Raw genomic sequence first — 19,157 nt, forward strand, 5'->3', positions numbered from 1 at the left:
GAAGAATAAAAACAGACCTGAGAATCTTGGACTAGGGAAAGAGAGAGAGAGAGAGAGAGAGACGTGGTGGCAAACAGCAAGGTTGGGCTTATCCATATACGTCTGTTCTTATTTTTAAACTCCCCCCCTTGCTGGATCAACACTTTCTTCTTGCAAAGGAAGGAAACGGGGGGAGGAGAAAGGGAGGGGTGGGGTCACGTCATGGGGAGAAGTGGGAGGGAGAAGCAGGTGGATGGAAAGCGGTGATCCTTTCCCAACCCTGAAAGTCGAAATTCCATCTGGAAATTTAATCCCCTCCCTAACAACACCCAGGCATGGGAAGCAAGATTTATAACAGAACTGTACTTCTTCCAAGAAAAACGCAGCCTGCCAATTTTGCATCGAATGACACTGGCAGTCCCCCTCCGTGCGTTGTTGCATCCCACCCACCCCCTCCTCCTCCTCCTCCTCCTCCCCCATGACAAAAATGCACAGGGGGCCTTTAAAAAAAGTCCCCTTGAATGACGGTCCTCGGGGCCCCTGAGATTCCATTTATAGCCTGGCTGGGAATGACATACCCCTCCGCCGGCAAACTGTCCAATCCAGCCGCAAGTGTCCGGATTGTATGAGGCACTAAGTGAAATATATATATATATATGCCCTTATGGTGCTTAAGACCCTGAGTCCACCTCCCAGGCACGGGTCTTCTTGAGCACTCCCGGCTCCTCATCCCGGAATCTCTGGCCAAGGGTTTTAACTTTAACTCCTTAAGATGGCACCAAAGAAGGACGCTAAGAAAGCCGCACCTGCCGCAGCTGCACCGGCACCGGCACCGGCACCGGCTCCAGAAGCACCGGCAAAGCCCAAAGACCCACCTATTGACCTCTCCAGCATCAAGGTAAAGGGATGAACTTGTGCAGTCACCGGAAAACCCTCCCTCAGGCTGAGAAACACAGCAACGCCTCTGCCTTTGAGCGCAGAAGAACGCATTCGGCTGAGCTTGTTTCTGGTTTGAGGGCATTCCTGAAAACTGAGCTAGAAAAGAATGTGCTGGAATCTCTGGAAATGTGGAACACTTCCAGACCTGATGGGCACAGCAAGGGGGGGGGGGACAGCTGGGCCCGGCCCCTGTACAAAGCTTCCAGTTTTTAGGGGGGGAATCTGATATTTAGCCTATTTTAATTGGGATTGGATTATTGTCCTCTCAATTCAGTCTGTGCATGATCGGATTTGGGGATGAATCAAATGCAATACTTAAAAAAAGAAAGAACGAACTCAGCTCTCTTTTTAAAGCAGAGAGCAATTTGCCAATTTCGTTCTGAATTTCATGACACGTAAAGTGCCAGTCATTTGGGATAGATCTCTTCGCTTATTGTCTAAACCAAAGAAATTCCCGATGCTTTCCCGTGTCTCCTCCGTTTTCAAACTGGAGGATGACGGACTCCCAGATCAGAAGAGAAAAGCAGAGCAGGGGTTTCTGTGACTGCAGCTTTTCATCTTGGTGGCTTGTGGCTTGCAGGTTGTTGGGGAAAATGGAGCTTCCTGACTAATAAGAAAGAGCTTTGGAGTGTTTTCCCTTTTGGACTTCCCAAAAGTAACCTGTGTGGTGCATGGCTGTCAGGTGTGTTGAGCATTTTGCCCTTAGTGCCATTTGAAAAGAAGGGCTCTGCCCCTGATTTGGGGGGTGGGGGGGGGAGACAGACCCAGCAGGAGAGATCACCCAAGCATCTGTCTCTAATGAGAGTGCCATTCCCCCACCTTCCAAGCAGTTTAATTGATCAAAGTACCAATTTAGGACTCCACCTAAGAAATCCAACCTAATATGGAGAGTCGGGGAAGGGGGGGATAGTGCAAAGGAGGAAAGGATTCTAATCGACCCTTGGCTGCATCACAAGAGCCTGCTGCTGGTGAATTCTGTGCAGTCGGGAGCTGTTTTGCCAACACAAGCTGCTCTGATATATTTTCATTTGTAAAACTAGGCACAGTGGAGGGAGGCAGAGTGAAATCTCACCGGGAGGGCGGTAGATTTGGGCCCCTCTGAGAAACAGCAGCATCGGTGAAAGGGGAAATTCTTTCTTTTCTTAAAAAAAAAAGAAAAATGCTCCTACACTCCAAGGAGGTTTTCTCTGACAGCGTCTTGTGGTCCAGTAATTAGACTGGATGCCGTAATTCAATAAGAAGATGACAAGTTGGATTTCTGGCGAAAGTACTTTGCGTCTGTTAGTTGGCTGCATGGACTGGATTCATTAGGAGAAAATAGGATGTTCAACTCTAGTGCCTTGAACGAATTTATCTTGACATAATAGACTGGGTGGGATATTCACCGCTGGAAAAATGAAATGCTGTGATTTCAACCCACCGCAACCCAATGTGACCCTCTTTAGACCAGGAGTAGTCAAACTGCGGCCCTCCAGATGTCCGTGGACTACAATTCCCAGGAGCCCCTGCCAGCATTCGCTGGCAGGGGCTCCTGGGAATTGTAGTCCACGGACATCTGGAGGGCCGCGGTTTGACTACCCTTGCTTTAGACTTTCGTCTTGAAACTCGCCTTGGTTAGGGCTTAGGAAGAGCTGTCATGAGAGATACCATCCTCATCTGTAGTCAGTTAATTTGAACAGGAGGGAAAATCTTTTTAATTTGACTGGGATAGGCAAGGAGGAACTCACTGAATTATTAGATTCCAGTGGGTCCAGTTGTGCTGGTCTGAAGTAGCACAACAAAAACAGAGTCCAATAGTATTTTTAAGACCAACAAAGATTTATTCAGGGCGTGAGCCTTGAATAAATCTTTGTTGGTCTTAAAGATGCTATTGGACTCTGTTTTTGTTTTCACTGAATTATTGAAATGGATGTTTGTAATATATTGGGTTGTCAGACAATACCTAGCATGTCTATAGCTTCAGGTGGGCAAACTCAAGCAACATTGACTCCAGTGGCACCTTGAAGACCGACAAAGTTTAATTCTAGATTCAGTGTATCTGACGAAGTGTGCTCAAAACCTTACACTCAAACTTAAACCAGGTTGCTCTTAAAGGTGCCGCAGGACTCAAGTTCTGTTCTAGGATCTAGATAGTCCTTTACAAGGGTTTGAGGCGTTTTGCTGACATTCTCTCTCAAGAACAGACCGAACGCTTGTGACTCCTTGAAGACTAATAATATTTATTTTGAGATGAGCTCCCATGGGCCCACTTTGTCAGATAAGTAGAGCCAACTTGGCTGGGATGCACCAAAGCTCGTATCAAAATAAACATGAATCTTTAAGGTTCTAAGAGATTTTTTGTTCTATTTCAGTGTGCCACGCTGTGGTGCCACTGTCAGGGCTGCAGTCCTGTACAGACTTACTCAGGAGGAAGCCTTATTGAGTAAAGAGGTATTTAGCTTGGAGTAATTGCACATAGGCCTGCACAATGAAGGGCGAGGGACATGGTCTTCAATAAAGCCAAGTTAAAGCAGTTTATTTGCATCACTGGCAGTTGTTCTACTCAGGCCTAGAGCCCAAACTGCTAACTTCTAGCTTTTCACCTCCTACAACGTTCCTCTGTGTTTCTTCCACTCAGCCGTTACTTATATGGCCCTGTTCTCTCACGTCTGAGGCAGCTTTACCTTACAATCCCCCAGTGAGGTAGAGGGGTATTCTTATCCTCATAAGTGTGGCTTTATTTGGTCAAGGTCACCTACAGGGATGGTTGCCATTCTAAGGATTAATGTGGAGAATCTTGAGTTCAGGTCCAAGATCCCCGTCCATGAATAAAATGCCAGCCCTGGAGTCCTTCGCATTTCTGAGGACATTTTTGTAAGTAAGATGCTCAGCGTGGACTCTAAATATGTTGTGGAGACTTTTCCCCTAGGGCCAGAAGGCGCTAACTCTGGGGCACCTGAAATACCCCCACGAGAGCAGCAGAAAAGAGTCAGAGTCCTGGAACAACTCAAAGACTTACAAAATTCGTGGCAAGGGGAGAGCGGCAGGTATTTGAAGAAGTGAACAGTAACTGCTCTGATATCTGAAGAAGTGAGCTGTGACTTGTGAAAGCTCCACAAACGTTAGTCTTTCAGTTGCTCCTGGACTCTGGCCCTTTTCTCCTACTACTTCCCCTCTTGATCTATTCTGAAGTAATGAATGAATTTTGCATCTCTCACTGTTTTGAGCTCAGTAATAGGATCTTTATTCAGCAGGGCTGGAAAACACCTTTATCTGAGAAACCAGGGATCCATCAGAGGTGGTAGAACTGAACCAGGGGAAGTTTTGTCTCTCAACAACTTCTAACTCCCAAACCTTGTTGGTGTCTCCAGTGCAGGACTTGCATCTAACATGTAAAAACTGTGGCTCATCTTGCGTTGGCCCACAAGTTTCCTTCAGAAGGGCTCTCCAATCATTGAGGGAAAGTTCAGAGGAACAGATATTTCCTCTCATGTGTAAACCACCATTTGTGAGCCCCTGATTCTGAAATCCGCCACTTTGTCACAGATGAAATTATTTTTCTCTGCCAGGGTTGCCAGTATGGTAAATGGGACAGGTGGGCAGCAAGAGCTCAGTCTGTTCTGTCAAGCCCCCTCCTCCATCAAGTGGCATGGTAGTGAACTGCCAGGGACTTGATCAGAGACCTCTGTCAAGATTCCTCTGAGTTGCCCTAAGAGCTAAGAGATGGCAGAAGAACATCTCTGTCATGGGCAGGAATCCCAAAGGCTTCCTCCATGCCTGTGTACCTTCTGCTCATAAAGAGGAATGAGGGGCTCAATAAGACAGATCAAATCTTTTTCAGCCCATGGGCAGCTTTGGAATTCTGGCACAAGGCACAATCCCAAAATGGCTGCTGTGGGATGTGGAGGTCCACCACAAAATGGCTGCTTTGGGAAGTGGGGTCACACATACAGGAGGCTCAAGTGCACTGGAGAAGAAATATATGGAAAAAAGCAGAGAGAGAATAAACTCAACCTTGTGCTGGCCCCTGTCACCCAAACAGCATTGTATCTGTGCAGCACTTCGATCTCCAGTGGCCCATTGGAAGTCCTGCTGGGAGAGGCCTCCACTGGGCCCCACCTATTTCTCCAAACATGAGGTGGGCACTAAGACCGGTGCTGCCATGTGTCATGGTCATTACAGGAACCCCAGTGGGATCCCTTGATATAGATAAATGGGCTGGGTAAGAAGCAATTAATAGATCCTACAAGCAGTTCACAAAGACTGATAAGCGGGTCAGGGGGCTAATGGGCAGAATTAAGAACAATCTCTTCAAAACAGACATCCTGTATTTTAAAGCATTGTTCTTCTTCTCTTAAGTCACAACCACATATCAGACAACCCTGAAAGCCCAGATCTCCAGCAAGTCCTTTGGAGGACTTGATTTGAGTATGTGGAGAGGTGAGAAACAATCATTGTCCATCCAGCTCCATTGGCTCAGGGCTAGATACCTGCGGAGAAATCTTCACAGCCAGAGTAGTTCAGCAGTGGACTGGCAATCTTCAAGCAGTGGCTGGACAGTTATTTATCCTGGATGCTTCAGGCTGATCCTGCCTTGAGCAGGGGGGTGGATTAGGTGGCCTGTAGGGCCCCTTCCAAATCTATGGTTCTAGGATTCTAAGAGGTCACAGGAGAAAAAGGGAACTTCCAGGCCAAACTGGACTTAGACAACCACAGATCTGACCTGGGGATGTTGACTCCTGAATTTGGCCATTTAAAATGCCATTCCTTTAGGGACTAATGGACAAACAGCCAGGAAAAAAGTCATAGGACTTTGTTTTTGTATACGACAATGGTAGCAAAATTATCCTGTGCTTAAAAATAAAATTCAACACAAGAGAGGAATGGTTGGTGAAGATGATAAGGAACCTGCACAGCAAAAAATACCTGAATGTGTGTGAATATACAAAACAGGGGGTTAAATAACTCTAATATTTTTAAATCCTAGCTTTCTGCTCCCCATGGAAAGCCACCTCCCAGCCATTTAAACCAAACAGCTGTGTGGCAGTCTGCTGATTAACTGTTTTTTATGAAGAACTCTTTAAACATCTACTTTCTGTTCTTCATGAAAAACATCTGAGCAGCAAACTGCCAAACAGCTGTTTGGTTTAAATGGCTGGGAGGTGGCTTTCCATGGTGAGCAGAAAGCAGGAGTTTAAATGGTTGGGAGCCATTTAAACCACTGCCTTCTCCTCACCATAAAAAGTGGCAAGGAGCAGAAAGCAGATATCACAAGCACATATGAACCAGTTTGATTCATGAAGGTTTATATCAGTTGATGGTTCAGCCACAAACCATGAAGCATAAAAATCTGGTTTGTGCCCACATTTGCAACTGTCTCCGAACAAAGGTGGGAGAAAAATGCATCCAAAAAATTGCTGTTGGGGTGACAACATCACATGATGTCTGGGGGAAAACCATCACTTCTGGCAATTCTGAGTGGCATGATGGTACCCCAGGCCTTCTCTAATTCTTTCCTGGCATCTGTACCGGTAGCAGCACTCTGGTATTCTGCAGAGAGATACGTGTGCACTACTACACATGGAGATCTCTAAACTGGTGCCAGCATGTTTCAGCTGAGGTGAGTTCATACTTTCTGCAACATGCTGTTGAATGATGAAAGATAGCATATGATAAAAGGCCCACGGGGGTCAGTCCTAAGCCACGGAAATTGGCCCAGATCTTACTTAAGGTGTGCTTACCTGCAATCCTAGCAGCTAAAATTCCAGATGCCAATAGATGTATATTTTCCACCATAAACCCCCTGGATGTCTCCAGGCCAGCCCCTGTGGTGCTGCCTCAGTTTCTCTTTCTTGGTCAAGTGGAAGGGATTCCAACTGGCAGGGTCGTTGTGCAGGAGTCTGATAAGAGCTGGTGGTCAAGAGACCCCAGGACCAGTATGTGGCACCTGACTTTAGAAAAGCATATTGAGACAAAAGTCATAGGAGGTATTCGTTTCACATACTAATCCAACAAATCAGCCGAGCTCTTTGAGCTGTCCTGATGCAAGTTAGTAGTTTGTCAACAGCCATTGAGAACCATTTATTTTGAAGCCTTGGCTTGCCCCCTTGGTTTGGGTTCAATGAATGTTGCTGGGTCCCAAGTGTCCAATGCCCACATCTTCCCTTGAGGTTGCTGCCAGGTTGCCCTGTATTTGGGATCAGAGAAGGAATCAATGCCGTTCTACCCCCTCCCCACCCCTTGCACAGCTCCTCCATCGCTAATGCGATTGGTTTGCAGAATGTGAGGAATGTGTATTTCACACACATCTTGGATATCATCTGCCACATGGTTAGAGAGGACCAATTTAACTCTGCCCTCCTGTCAACCTCATTCTGTGGCCTTTAATTACTTTGACAGCTGCTTGAGTTTGAGATACACACATGCCCCCACACACACATACACATACACACACACACACACACACACACACACAGAGGCCTGGAATGTTCCTCTGACTCTCTTTCTTAGGCATTTCTTGGGAGACCATGGAAAAGGTGGGGGGGGGGGGGAGGGAAGAAACTTTAGCCGAGTTCAGCTATGCAGCAAACTGTTCTTGTTCTTCCATTGCACAGAAAGGAGATTAGGGGCTGGATTGGCGGCAGCAGAGCTCTCCAATTAAGCTCAAATATGGTCGAAGCACAAGGGTTGGAGCAGGAGGGTGGGCAGCTGGCCGTGGCTGGCACCCAGCAAGAGAATGGAGAGGTTGGGACATAGGGGGTGCCATCACGTTGCCAAAGTGACGTCATGTCTAGGGTGAACCCGGAAGTGATATCATACCACTCTAGGATTTAGCGGAATCTAACATTTCTGCAGAATCCTTGAGCAAAACGCTTCTGACGCTTAGAAGAAGAGTTGGTTTTTATACCCTGCTTTTCACTGCCTGAAGGAGTCTCAGAGCACTGCAGTCACCTTCCTTTCATCGCTCCACAGCAGACACCCTTGTGAGGTAAGTGGGGCTGAGGGAATTCTGACAGAACTGCCCTGTGAGAACAGCTCCAATAGGACTGTGAGTGGTCCCAGGTCACCCAGGTGGCTGCATGTGGTTGAGGAGTGGGGAATCGAACCCAGCTTGTCAGATTTGAGGCCACCATTCTTGACCATCCCCCACCCCCCAAGCTGGCTCTCTTTGAACTCTTTTGGTCCAGTGGCCTTTGCTGCTGCATCCCAGATGAAATGACAATACGAAAAAGGAAGAAAGGTTCAAAACATGTACAGAGAAGGGGGAAAAAAAACCTTTCCTAGGCAATTGGTACAATACATTTGACGGACATTCCCCACAATACTTTACAGAGCCGGTGGCCTATTTATATATAAAAATTGTTTGATAAGAGCATAAGGTATCAACCACTGAAGAAAAATTGTGGAAACGGAGTATATCTAGATGGTTGGTCCTTAAACAATTATTGATACATAAAATTTATTGTACCAATTGCCTTGGAAAGGTTCTTTTTTTTCTCTCTCTCTCTCTCTGTGCATCCCAGATGGAGACAGAGAAAGAGAACCTTCTACCTTTAAAGGCAAGAACGACTGACGAGATGAAGGATGCTTCAACATGCACAAAATAACACAATTCCAATCCACTTCCCATGCACTTTGCAACTGGATATTACTGTGTGAAATGGCCAAATCCACTTGTAAGTTGCTGAAGTGGGTTGAAATGGTGCTATTTAGTATGTGTGAAAGCACCAAACAGAAAACACACTTTATTTCTTGGACTATGACTGGCCTGGCCAGGAATGGAGATAGATAGATAGATAGATAGATAGATAGATAGATAGATAGATAGATAGATAGATAGATAGATAGATAGATAGATAGATAGATAGACAGACAGACAGACAGACAGACAGGCAGGCAGGCAGGCAGGCAGGCAGGCAGGCAGGCAGGCAGGCAGGCAGGCAGGCAGGCAGGCAGGCAGGAAAGAAAGAAAGAAAGAAAGAAAGAAGAAAGAAAGAAAGAAAGAAAGAAAGAAAGAAAAGAAAGAAAGAAAGAAAGAAAGAAAGAAAGAAAGAAAGAAAGAAAGAAAGAAAGAAAGAAAGAAAGAAAGGAAGGAAGGAAGGAAGGAAGGAAGGAAGGAAGGAAGGAAGGAAGGAAGGAAGGCAGGCAGGCAGGCAGGCAGGCAGGCAGGCAGGCAGGCAGGCAGGCAGGCAGGCAGGGAAGGAAGGAAGGAAGGAAGGAAGGAAGGAAAAGAAGGAAGGAAGGAAGGAAGAAAGAAAGAAAGAAAGAAAGAAAGAAAGAAAGAAAGAAAGAAAGAAAGAAAGAAAGAAAGAAAGAAGAAAGAAAGAAGAAAGAAAGAAAGAAAGAGTTGGTTCTTCTATGCCGCTTTTCTCTACCCGAAGGAGTCTCAGAGCGGCTTACAGTCGCCTTCCCTTTCCTCTCCCCACAACAGACACCCTGTGAGGGAGGAGAGGCTGAGGGCAATTCCACACCAGTGGCACCATTCCAGGCTGCATTCGCTGGCAGGGGCTTCTGGGAATTGTAGTCCATGGACATCTGGAGGGCCGCAGTTTGACTACCCCTGCCCTTGTGGCTGTAAACGACCATTGCTTGTCTTATGCGTGTTTTTCAAATTGATATGCACAAGGACTCAGTAGATGTAGAACCTCCCTGAACCTCAGGGGAGGGTGGTATATAAATATAATAAATAACTAAATAAAAATGCAGTGTGGCCTAATTATCCCCCCCTTGCACTTGAATTTTCAACACTTCCCATTGATAGTGATTAATAATGTTTGTATTCCTCCCTCCATGTCTAATGCAGATTTGTCTAAGATACGAGAGTAAATTCCATACATACTTCTAGTAGATTTATTCTTTCAGAATCCTTGGGCACTGTGATGCCATTTCTGAGTCCGCCCTTGAAATGAAGTTACGCCAACGAGGCAACAATTTCCGAAAGCATTTGCCACTATCTGCCCCCTGAGCAATGGCAGGGATCAACAAGGGTGGGGTGGGGGGTTATTGGGAGGTTTCTTGATATAGTAGGACCAAAGATTGTCTCTTTAGGCTGATACCCAATATTTCTAAGCAGAACAGTAAAGGAGAGAGAGGAAGAGGGGGGGGAACCTTTTTTCCCCAGTTTTTTTTCTTTCTTTAAAAGATTATTGTTCATCCTTCCTGCGAGGAGCCCGGAAAATGGATGTGGGCCTCACTTCTTCTTTCTGTTCTCTCGCATAGTTGAAGGAAGGGGAAAAATACGGCAGCCAGCTTAGACAGCCAAAAATAATAGAGGAAAGAGGTCCCCTACCTTTCTGAGGTTGTGGGCACCTCTGAATTTTGACACAGGATGGTGAATGCACCAACAAAATGGCTGCTGCTTGGGGGTAAATCCTTCCACAAAATGGCTGCTCCAGGAGGCGGAGCGAACCACAAAACGTTAAAAAGTCAGAGGCTGTATAAAGTCACTGTAAATCGTCAATGTTTCAGAATGTTGAACAGGATGCCTTTTAAAGTTAGAATATTGTTTTAAAGCTTTAAGGGATTATTTTTATACTCACAGCTTTCCTTCAGTCACGTTGTGAAGATCCTTGTCCTGCCAGAATAATATTGTTAAGATGCCCAGCCCATCAGAAGCCCTGCCGGGCACAGCCAATCAGAAGCTGTGCCAAGCAAAAGCCTTACCTGGCCCTAGCCTCTTTCTGAAAACACTTGGTGGGGGCCAGGCAGGGTGCCAGCAGGTGCCAGGGTACTCACAGAGGCCACATTAGGGCTTAGACCCCCGGCTTAGAACATGCATTCCTCAGTGGTGGCTGCGAAGGAGCACTGAGGCCACAGTCCCATGGAGGTAAAATAGGGTCAGATTGCTACAGCTCTCAGGCTGAGAACAAACAGAGAGGTGCATAAAGGCATGGATTTGCATGAATGCATGCTATGTCACCAAGGATCACCCTACGTGGCACTTCCTGCAACAACCAATGGCAAAGCACTCTTGGGAGACCCAGGACTGTGGTTCAAGGTTACAATGCCCACAATGGTGGTATTCTGTGGACGATTTGCACAACTTCATATTTAAAAAAAATAATGTAGCGGCTAGTGCACAGTACCCGAAAAGATATACTGCATCATGCTGTTATAGAGCGATGACTGTATCTGTGCATGCCATTGTTCAAATAAGTGTGTGCATCAGCTTGAATGTCTTCTTCAAGAATTGTTACGATGACCACTCAAACAGGCTGTCGCTGAACGGATCTTGCAAGGGGTTATAAGGAGAGGAGGTAATCAGGTAAGATGCATTGACAGAAAATCCTGACAGGGATGAGGAACCTTTCTGTAGCAAACTAGCTAAAATAGTTCTCCATGGAAGAATCTGCACTCACTTTTTTCCCCTACTGTAAATCTTGCTGAATTCTGGTCAATTTGAACCCATATCTATAGCCTTTCTGTTTTCCAGTTTTAAACACGTCACCCTTCTCCATTTGCATTATCCCAATTTTCGGCCTTGATTTGGGGGGTGGGAGCATTTCAGGTGAAGCTCCAGCCAGCATCTAAGGAGCACAAGGCTGGAGAGTGCTTTATTTCCTGCCTTTTGACAGCCAGAGCAAGCCGGGGGAGGGACAAGTGGAGCATGAGGCTGCTTTTTTATCTTTCTTTTCTTGCAGGATCGGGGGGTGGGGCGAGGCAGGAGCCTCACAGAGAATGAGAAAAGTAAATCCAAGAGTCAAATCTCTGCTGAGATAAGTATGGACTTTGTAGCACAGTCACTTTAAAACAGATCCCAAAGTGAGGGCAAAAATAAGTTTTGTGAGGGAATGGCAACCAGGAACCTGGCAGTCTTTGAACTGACACCAGATAAATCAGCGACAGACTGCTTCGCTACATCAGCATTGAAGTTGTGCAGGAGGGGGAGGAAGTAGTGAGTTATAGCCACTCCTTGATATTGCGGAGAAAAGGTAGTGTCACCATGGACTCGATCATGGATGTTGCAGAGGGATAAAAACAGCTATCATCTCCTTCCTCCATGCCAGCGCTAAGCTCCCTTGCCAACCCTCTTTTTATCTGTCATTAGCAGGATTAAAGTTTATTACCCCTGGTTTCAAGAAAATGCTGGACCACTTTTCTTTGGAATAAACAGCCACCCCAAAATACCTGTCTGAGCAATGCTGACACTCCACATCCTGCCCAAGGGAAGCCAGATCAATAAAAGACCCAAGTGGACAAGAGACAGATTCCATGAGAATGTAAGGCCATTTCCGCATGAGGAAAATGCTCCTGGACAGCCTTCACATGCTGGTGGCATGTAGAACCCTCTCCACATGATGTTGCCTGCATCCCAAGGCTGCCCAGTAGCCAGGTTATGATTTGGCCATTTTTAAATCACAATTTCAGGAATTCAGGAAACTTGATTTACCACCCTAAACTGCACAATCTACTGTTGAGCAACTAGTGAGCAACCAGGGATAAGACCACATGGAGGGGGAAATGTTCAATAGTCTCTGCAGCATTGTCCCGCCTCCTGCCCTCTCCCTCCATTTCCTGCTTTGAATAATTTTTTTTAATGGTGTGGTCCATGTTGCACCGCAACTACAAACCTACATTATCCAAGGTGAAATAAAAACTTCTTTAAAGTGTCTACAGTCTTTTTAGGATCAGGCAGGCAAAACACAGCCCTGTTTTTGTTTTCTAGAGGTGGGAAATGAGCTGGGAAAGGGGGAGAGTGAGTGATCTGGGTGCCTCCTCCCTTACAGGGGTCTCAGCAGCTTGATTTACAGCCAACCATAAGCACCAAATGTCTTCTTGGGACCCAGGGACAATGTTCACCATCTCAGAAATCCACCTAGACAGAAATTAACTGCAAATAAACCCCTAGAATTCCAAAAGGGGGTGGGGAATACTATATTGTTCTGGCATTTCTCCATAAAAACGGGGCAGTGTTGTTTTTATTAAAGATGCATCTGTATTATGGCATTACCGCATAGCAGTGCAAAAGTGCCTTTTAAAAGAAAATCAATTCTGGGGCGGGGAGGGAAAGTTTCAGTCCATGAGAGAACTTCTGTGCTGTGATTGGTGGCTTGCTGTAATTGACAAGCCAAGGAGTGGAGGGAGAAGTTCGGCTTGTTTTCCATTGCAGCCTTATCTGGAGGCAAAAAGCCATGATGGGGCAGAGGGAAAACATGGGAGGGGTTTCCCCATGTGGGGGGATGAAAACGCAAGGTTTACCATCCTGCATTAGCCAGCAGGAAGCCACTCGCATTAAACGCCTCTGTGCAGAAATGACCTAACTATTACAAGGGCATCTTTACCCATTTATTTTATTTTATTTGGATTTTTATACCGCCCATTCTTTGCAGCTCTGGGCGGTTTACACGGAACATTGTATACATTTACATGGAACATTATAACAATCTATAACATACAGCTTTCAATAGAACATCATAACAGAATCTATCAAGTAACAGTTCATAGCACAACATTAATAACGGCAACACTGGGAGATGGAGTCGTTCAGCCATGGAGGAGCATCTGGGGGGGGGGCCAGATGTTCCGAGTCAGTCGGCCTCAAGCAAATGCCTGGTGGAGGAGCTCCCTTTTGTAGGCCCTCCAGAATTGTGAAAGTTCGGGCAGAGCTCTGATCTCCTCAGGTAGCTTGTTCCACCAGGTGGGGGCCAGAACCAAGAGGTCCAGTGTGCTTCTCTGGGGCTGGGAATCTGTTGGAGGTGGTGGAGCGTATCCTACTTTGTCCCCCTTGGCTAGGACTCAGAGGGGCTTAGTACATCCTCCTCCATTTTCTAGTAGGCAAGGCTGAGAGTTTGTGATGGGCCAAAGTCACCTAGGGCAGTGGTCCCCAACCTTTTTGAGGCTGGGGACCGGCAGGGCAACTGCCCGCCCGCCCGCACATGCCGGCAGGAGCCCTGTCATCACTTCAGCAGGCGAGCTGCATGTTCCTGCCAAGGGTGAAGTTGAAACCTGTCTGCTCACGTAATGGAAGAAGCCAGGTTTTGAATTGGGACAGAGAGAGAGAGAGAGAGAGAGAGAGAGAGAGACCAAAAAGGCATGTCAAAGGGCAGGAGACGCAGCCTCTTCCTTGAAGGGACCATATTTCAATTTTGCCCTGCATACACACTGGAGCAACATCAGGGTTCAGAATGCCTCCCCTTGTTTTAAGTACTAAATGGCAGGCGCTCAAATCCTGTTAATGCCTCGGCTCGTCCACTGGGGGGCAGCTCAGACCAGTGTGATCCTTGTCGCTTCCTTTGAAGGCTCCTTCATTGTTTTTTATAACTTGCGGCCTCAGAACTAGTTTCGAAAGGCTTGTGGGTTCTCTTCTAAGCTTAAGAAAAAGCCATCTGTGGAAATGTTGCATTCAGTATAAAACTGGCCTTCACTACTTAGGTTGCTGCATCGTCTGGGGCTATTTACTGTTGCAGCTGGATCGAGCTATGTCGCTTGCTGGGACTATGGAGTTACAATTTAATCCAGCCCCAGGCTTGGCGAGGTGCAAGGCCACAGTGTCCACCCGTCAAAGGAGCTGTTTCCTTCAGGGGCAGGGATTCGGCGTTTGGAGATCAGCTGCAATTCTGTGAGAGTTTGGCAGCCTTAGCATGTCGATGGTTCTCAGAAGGATGGAAATGACATCACCACAACTAACAGTCACATGACTGGCCCATGAGCCAATCACAAGGGCAGCAGAATGAGGCTAATTTGCCCAGGCTGGGGTTGTTCTGTATGCAGGGGACATCCTCAGTATGCAAAACGCTTTGTCTGTAAAAAATGAATTAGGTTTCAAGGATTGCCTTGCAGTCCTTGAGAACTGAGTCGGGCCTGGAGATATTTAAGAAGTAGGGTGGGATACTCAAATGTATTCCTTCATTGGTCAGAAAATGTTAGTCAAAAATATTTTATAATAAGATGTGCTTAAGGAAAACTGGCAGATTACAAGAGACTCAGTCTATGGCCCCTGAAATAGAATTAGTTTCGACTGGCATCCTATGCACACTTCACTGAGACCCATTCTGCACAGAGGTGTTAAACTCATGCCACCTCCTGCTTGCAAATGCACAGTTGGAAGCTGTGTTTTTGCAAGCTTCCTGAGGGGGAGACCTCTCCTACATTTTCCTTCTGCCTCGTTGCAGCTTTTTGCCTCCTGACAAGGTGACAAGAGAAAACAAAGCAAACTTCTCCCCTCACTCTTCAGCTTGTCAATCACTGTAAACCACCAATCCCAGCACTGCAGTTGTTTTGGGAACTCAAACTTCCATCCCCCTAAGCCCTGAAATTAAATTTTTTTAAGGGCACTTCCGCATTGCTATGCGATAACACCACAACAAAAAAGCATTGCCTCCTCTTTTAGGGATTCTTGGTGCTATGGGCTCTATTTATGTTTGGGTAGATTTGTGAGAGGCTAGACATAGTAACTGGACTCTGATGAGTTATTGTGCATGAACAGTAAGGCTTAAAAACAAAGAGCATGGACACCCAGCTGATCGGGAGAGGGCTGCTTCATCACACACACACACACACACACACACCTCTTTTTCTGTTAAAACCCAAACACCAGAAAAAGCAAATGGGGATGCCCGATCACAAAACCGCTGAGGACAATGAACAGAACTTTTTTTTTGTTTTGCTTAGAGAATGCTGCTATGCGGTCCCACAGCAACGTGGACCATGCCATTAAAAAAAATCTAAGGCAGGACATGGACAGAGGAGGGCAGGTGCAAGGATGGGCAAAACACTGCAGAGACTGTTGTGCGTTTCTCCCTCCACATAGGCTTGCCCCTGATTGCTCCCTGATGTAAAGCACGACAAGAAGTGGTAAATCCAGTTTTGGTGGATTTGGCTAACCTCATGTTAACCCCTGCATAGCCTCAGATTTCTGCTGACGTGGAAGCAGCACTAAACCCCAACAGCAATGGGAGGCTGTCCAGGGGGAAATTCCTTGTGTGGAATCAGTCTGAATGTAAGCTTCAACCGTTTCCATGGAACATACTCACTTGGAAATAAGTCTCATTGAACTCAGTGAGCAAACTCACTTCTGAGCAAAAATCTGGCCGAGACAACTAGTCTGAATTCAAATTTGGGTTAATGCAGTAATTTGGACACTTCTGCATCCTAACATATTAAGATTTTGAGAGGGGCAGAATTTTCCTTCTAATTTTACCGATGATGTTTGCCATTTGGAAAAAAACCCACAGAACAACTTTTTAGAATCCTCTATGCTGATGAAATAAAAACACCCTGAATTTTAAGATGAAGGTAGCTCATAGTTTTCTGTAGACTTCAGGTGATAACCTGGGGAATTTCTGCATGGAGGGGGGGAAATGCGAGTGGCTTCCTGCTGGCAAATGTGGGATAGTAAATCTTGCGTTTGCAGCCCTCCTCATGGGGAGACCCCTCCCACATTTTCCCTCTGTCCCGTCACGGCTCTTTGCCTCCTGACGAGGCTGCAAGGGATAGCAAAGCGAACTTCTCTCTCTTCTCCTTGGCTTGTCAATCACAGCAAGCCACCAATCACAGTATAACAGTTCTCTCGTGGACTGAAACTTTCTCCCCCCACTCACAGACCCGAAAATTTTTTAAAGGCACTTCTGCATTGCTATGTGGTAATGCCACAACATATATACATCTTTAATAAAATCAACACTACCATGTTGCTATGGAGAAACGTCAGTATCCTCCCCCCTTTCGGGAGGGGGATTCTGGGTTTTTGTTTGTTTGTTTGTTTTTGTTTGTGCACTTTATTTCTGTCTGGGTGGATTTCTGAAATGCTGTACATTGTCCCTGGAGCCCAAGAAGAGATTTTAAGTTAATGGTAGGTTTAAAAACAAGTTGCTCAGATCCCTCGTAGGATTGGAAAATCACCCCCCAATTCCCACTTCCAGAAGATGCAAAAGGGACTGTTTTTGCCTGCCCCATTTGTGAGAAGGCTGAACAGGTAGTTGAAGCCCAAAAAGACATTTTGTGCTACTGGGAGGCTTAAAAACGAAGTGCACACATGGCTGAATGATCAGTAGAAAGCTGCTAGATCACCCTTTCCAGCTCATTTCCCACCTCCAGAAAACAGAAACGGTGCTGTGCTTTGCCTGCCTGATCCCAAGAAGACCGTGGACACTTTAGAGAATATTTTATTTCACCTTGGATAATGCAGGTTCATGTGATTTAGGGTAGTAAATCCAGTTTTGGGGATTTATCGTATCACGCTTTAAAAATGGTGAAATCGCGACCCAGCTACTTAACAGCCTCAGGATGTCGGTGATGCCATGGGGAGGGGCTTAAATATGCCGCCAACATTTGGAGGCTGTTCAGTTACATTTTGCACATGCAGAAATGCCCCTGGATTCATATTATGAAGTAAGACTAGGTAAGCCCTCCCCACTGGCCCAGTAGATAACAGAGTTATAGTGGAGATAATAAAGTGGTTTGGTGTCTCCCCCATTCCTGTCCATGAACAAGGGTTTAACTCTCCTTGTAGCAGTGGTTGGTGGTAACACCATTGGCAGACTTGCTTATGCATTCATGGAATGTGACTTCACAATTTTCAATATGCCTTCGTTTAGTAGCTGGCTGCTAAAGGATCTTTCCCTGTCATTTCAAACAGAGCTGTTTTACTAACTGGCTGCTAGCAGAATTTATTTGTTCATACAAACCCATTTGCATCGGGTTAACAAGTGTGGCTGAGCTCCATTTCAAGGAAACAGGTTCCTTCCATTTTCTAGCACTCCGTTGCGCTTCCAAATTGCTGTGGTGTGCTGTTTAAAATGTCCGTAGCGTTTCCTACTATGCCACTTTCCCCTGCCCATTTTCCCCTGCTAGCTTTTGCCCGGCACAATTATTTAAAGTAGTTAGATCTCTTACTGTTCTCAAGGAAGGGCACTAAAATAGCAGTAAATTGGACTTGAGGGCGGAGGCATTAGCAAGCTTTTTTGCAGACAAATTCTTGTAGCTCCATCTGGACCTTTCTGACACAATTGATACAGAATGTGAGCTGGGAGCTCCGTGGCCGTTGCAGGAGATAATGTTTGACGGCTTCAGATTAAGGTTGGCCACTTCGGCGTCCGAAGCGCCCAACCCTACTTCAGATGCCTCTCTTTAACTGAAGTGGACAAATTGCTGGGCTCAGTGGAGGAGACCACTTGTTCCCTGCATCCCTGTCTGTCTTGGTTGCTCAAATTGGGCAGTCGATGTATAGGAGGCCCTTTGAGGAAGATTGTTAATCTGTCCCTAACATCGGGTGAGTTCCCTGAAGGACTAAAGGTGGCAGTGGTTAGTCCCCTTTTGAAAAAAATCATCACTGAATCTGCAGGACCCCGCCAGCTACCGGCCCAGTTTAGCATCTTGTGTTCCTGGAAGAGGTGGCTGAGAGGGCTGCCGTGGACCAGCTCCTGACATTTTTGGAGGAAACTTCAGTCCTGGATCCATACCAGTCTGGCTTCCCTCCAGGCCATGGGGTGGAGACTGTGCTGGTTGCTCTGACAGATGATATCTACCGCGAGTGGGACTGGGGCAATTCAGTTATCTTCCTGCTTTTAGATCTGTCAGCTGCATATAATGTGGTCGAACACAAGCTGTTAGTCCACCAACTTGCTGAGATGGAGGTTACGGGGACAGTTTTACAGTGGCTGGTCTCCTTCCTTAAGAACCAGTCACAAAGGGTAGCTATGGGGGAGGTTTTATCTGACCCCCTCATGCTCCCGTGTCAAGTACCGCAAGGGGCGATACTCTACCCCATGCTTTTTAACGTCTATATGGGCACTCTGGCTCAGCTTGTCTGGAGTTTTGGTCCTGGGTGTCATCCATATATGGATGACACCCAGCTCTATCTCCTGATGGATTCCCCTCCAGAAACATTCACCAGATGTTTGGAAGCAGTGGCTGGGTGGCTCAGGAAGAATCATCTGAAACTCAACCCCTCCAAGATGGAGGTCCTGTGGCTGGACAGAAGGGGACAGGATCAGGAAGTGTGTTTCCCCTGCCTGGATGGTGTGCAGCTTACACCCGTGTCGGCAGCCAGGAATTTGGGTGTGATCTTTGATGCCTCCTTGTCTATGGAGGCACAGATCCCAAACGTAGCCCAAATAGCGTGTTTACATCTATGCCAAGCTAGGCTACTAGTGTCCTACTTGTCCTCTGAACACTTGGCCATCATGATCCATTCAACATCAGCCCCCGCCCCTTTTTTTTCTTCCTTTTAATGGGGTTAGGGAAATTGGGTTAATTGCATGAACCTGGCCGCCATTCTTGTCTTGCCTTGTTGTGATTGGTGTACTGTGTTTTATTGTTCT

General features: G+C 46.4%; 1 protein-coding gene across 1 annotated transcript in view; it reads left to right on the top strand.

Annotated features, from left to right (window-relative positions):
- Positions 1–575: 575 nt before the first annotated feature.
- Positions 576–19,157, top strand: part of MYL1 (myosin light chain 1) — a 39,695-nt gene continuing 21,113 nt past the window's right edge. Inside the window, exon 1 of the mRNA XM_077319336.1 lies at positions 576–877. Within this exon, the coding sequence (XP_077175451.1) occupies positions 752–877 (126 nt within the window). The 5' untranslated portion in view covers positions 576–751. The remainder of the gene's footprint in view (positions 878–19,157) is intronic.

This window comes from Paroedura picta, chromosome 2 (assembly GCF_049243985.1).
Source record: "Paroedura picta isolate Pp20150507F chromosome 2, Ppicta_v3.0, whole genome shotgun sequence".
In the NCBI taxonomy this organism is placed as follows: Eukaryota; Metazoa; Chordata; class Lepidosauria; order Squamata; family Gekkonidae; genus Paroedura; species Paroedura picta.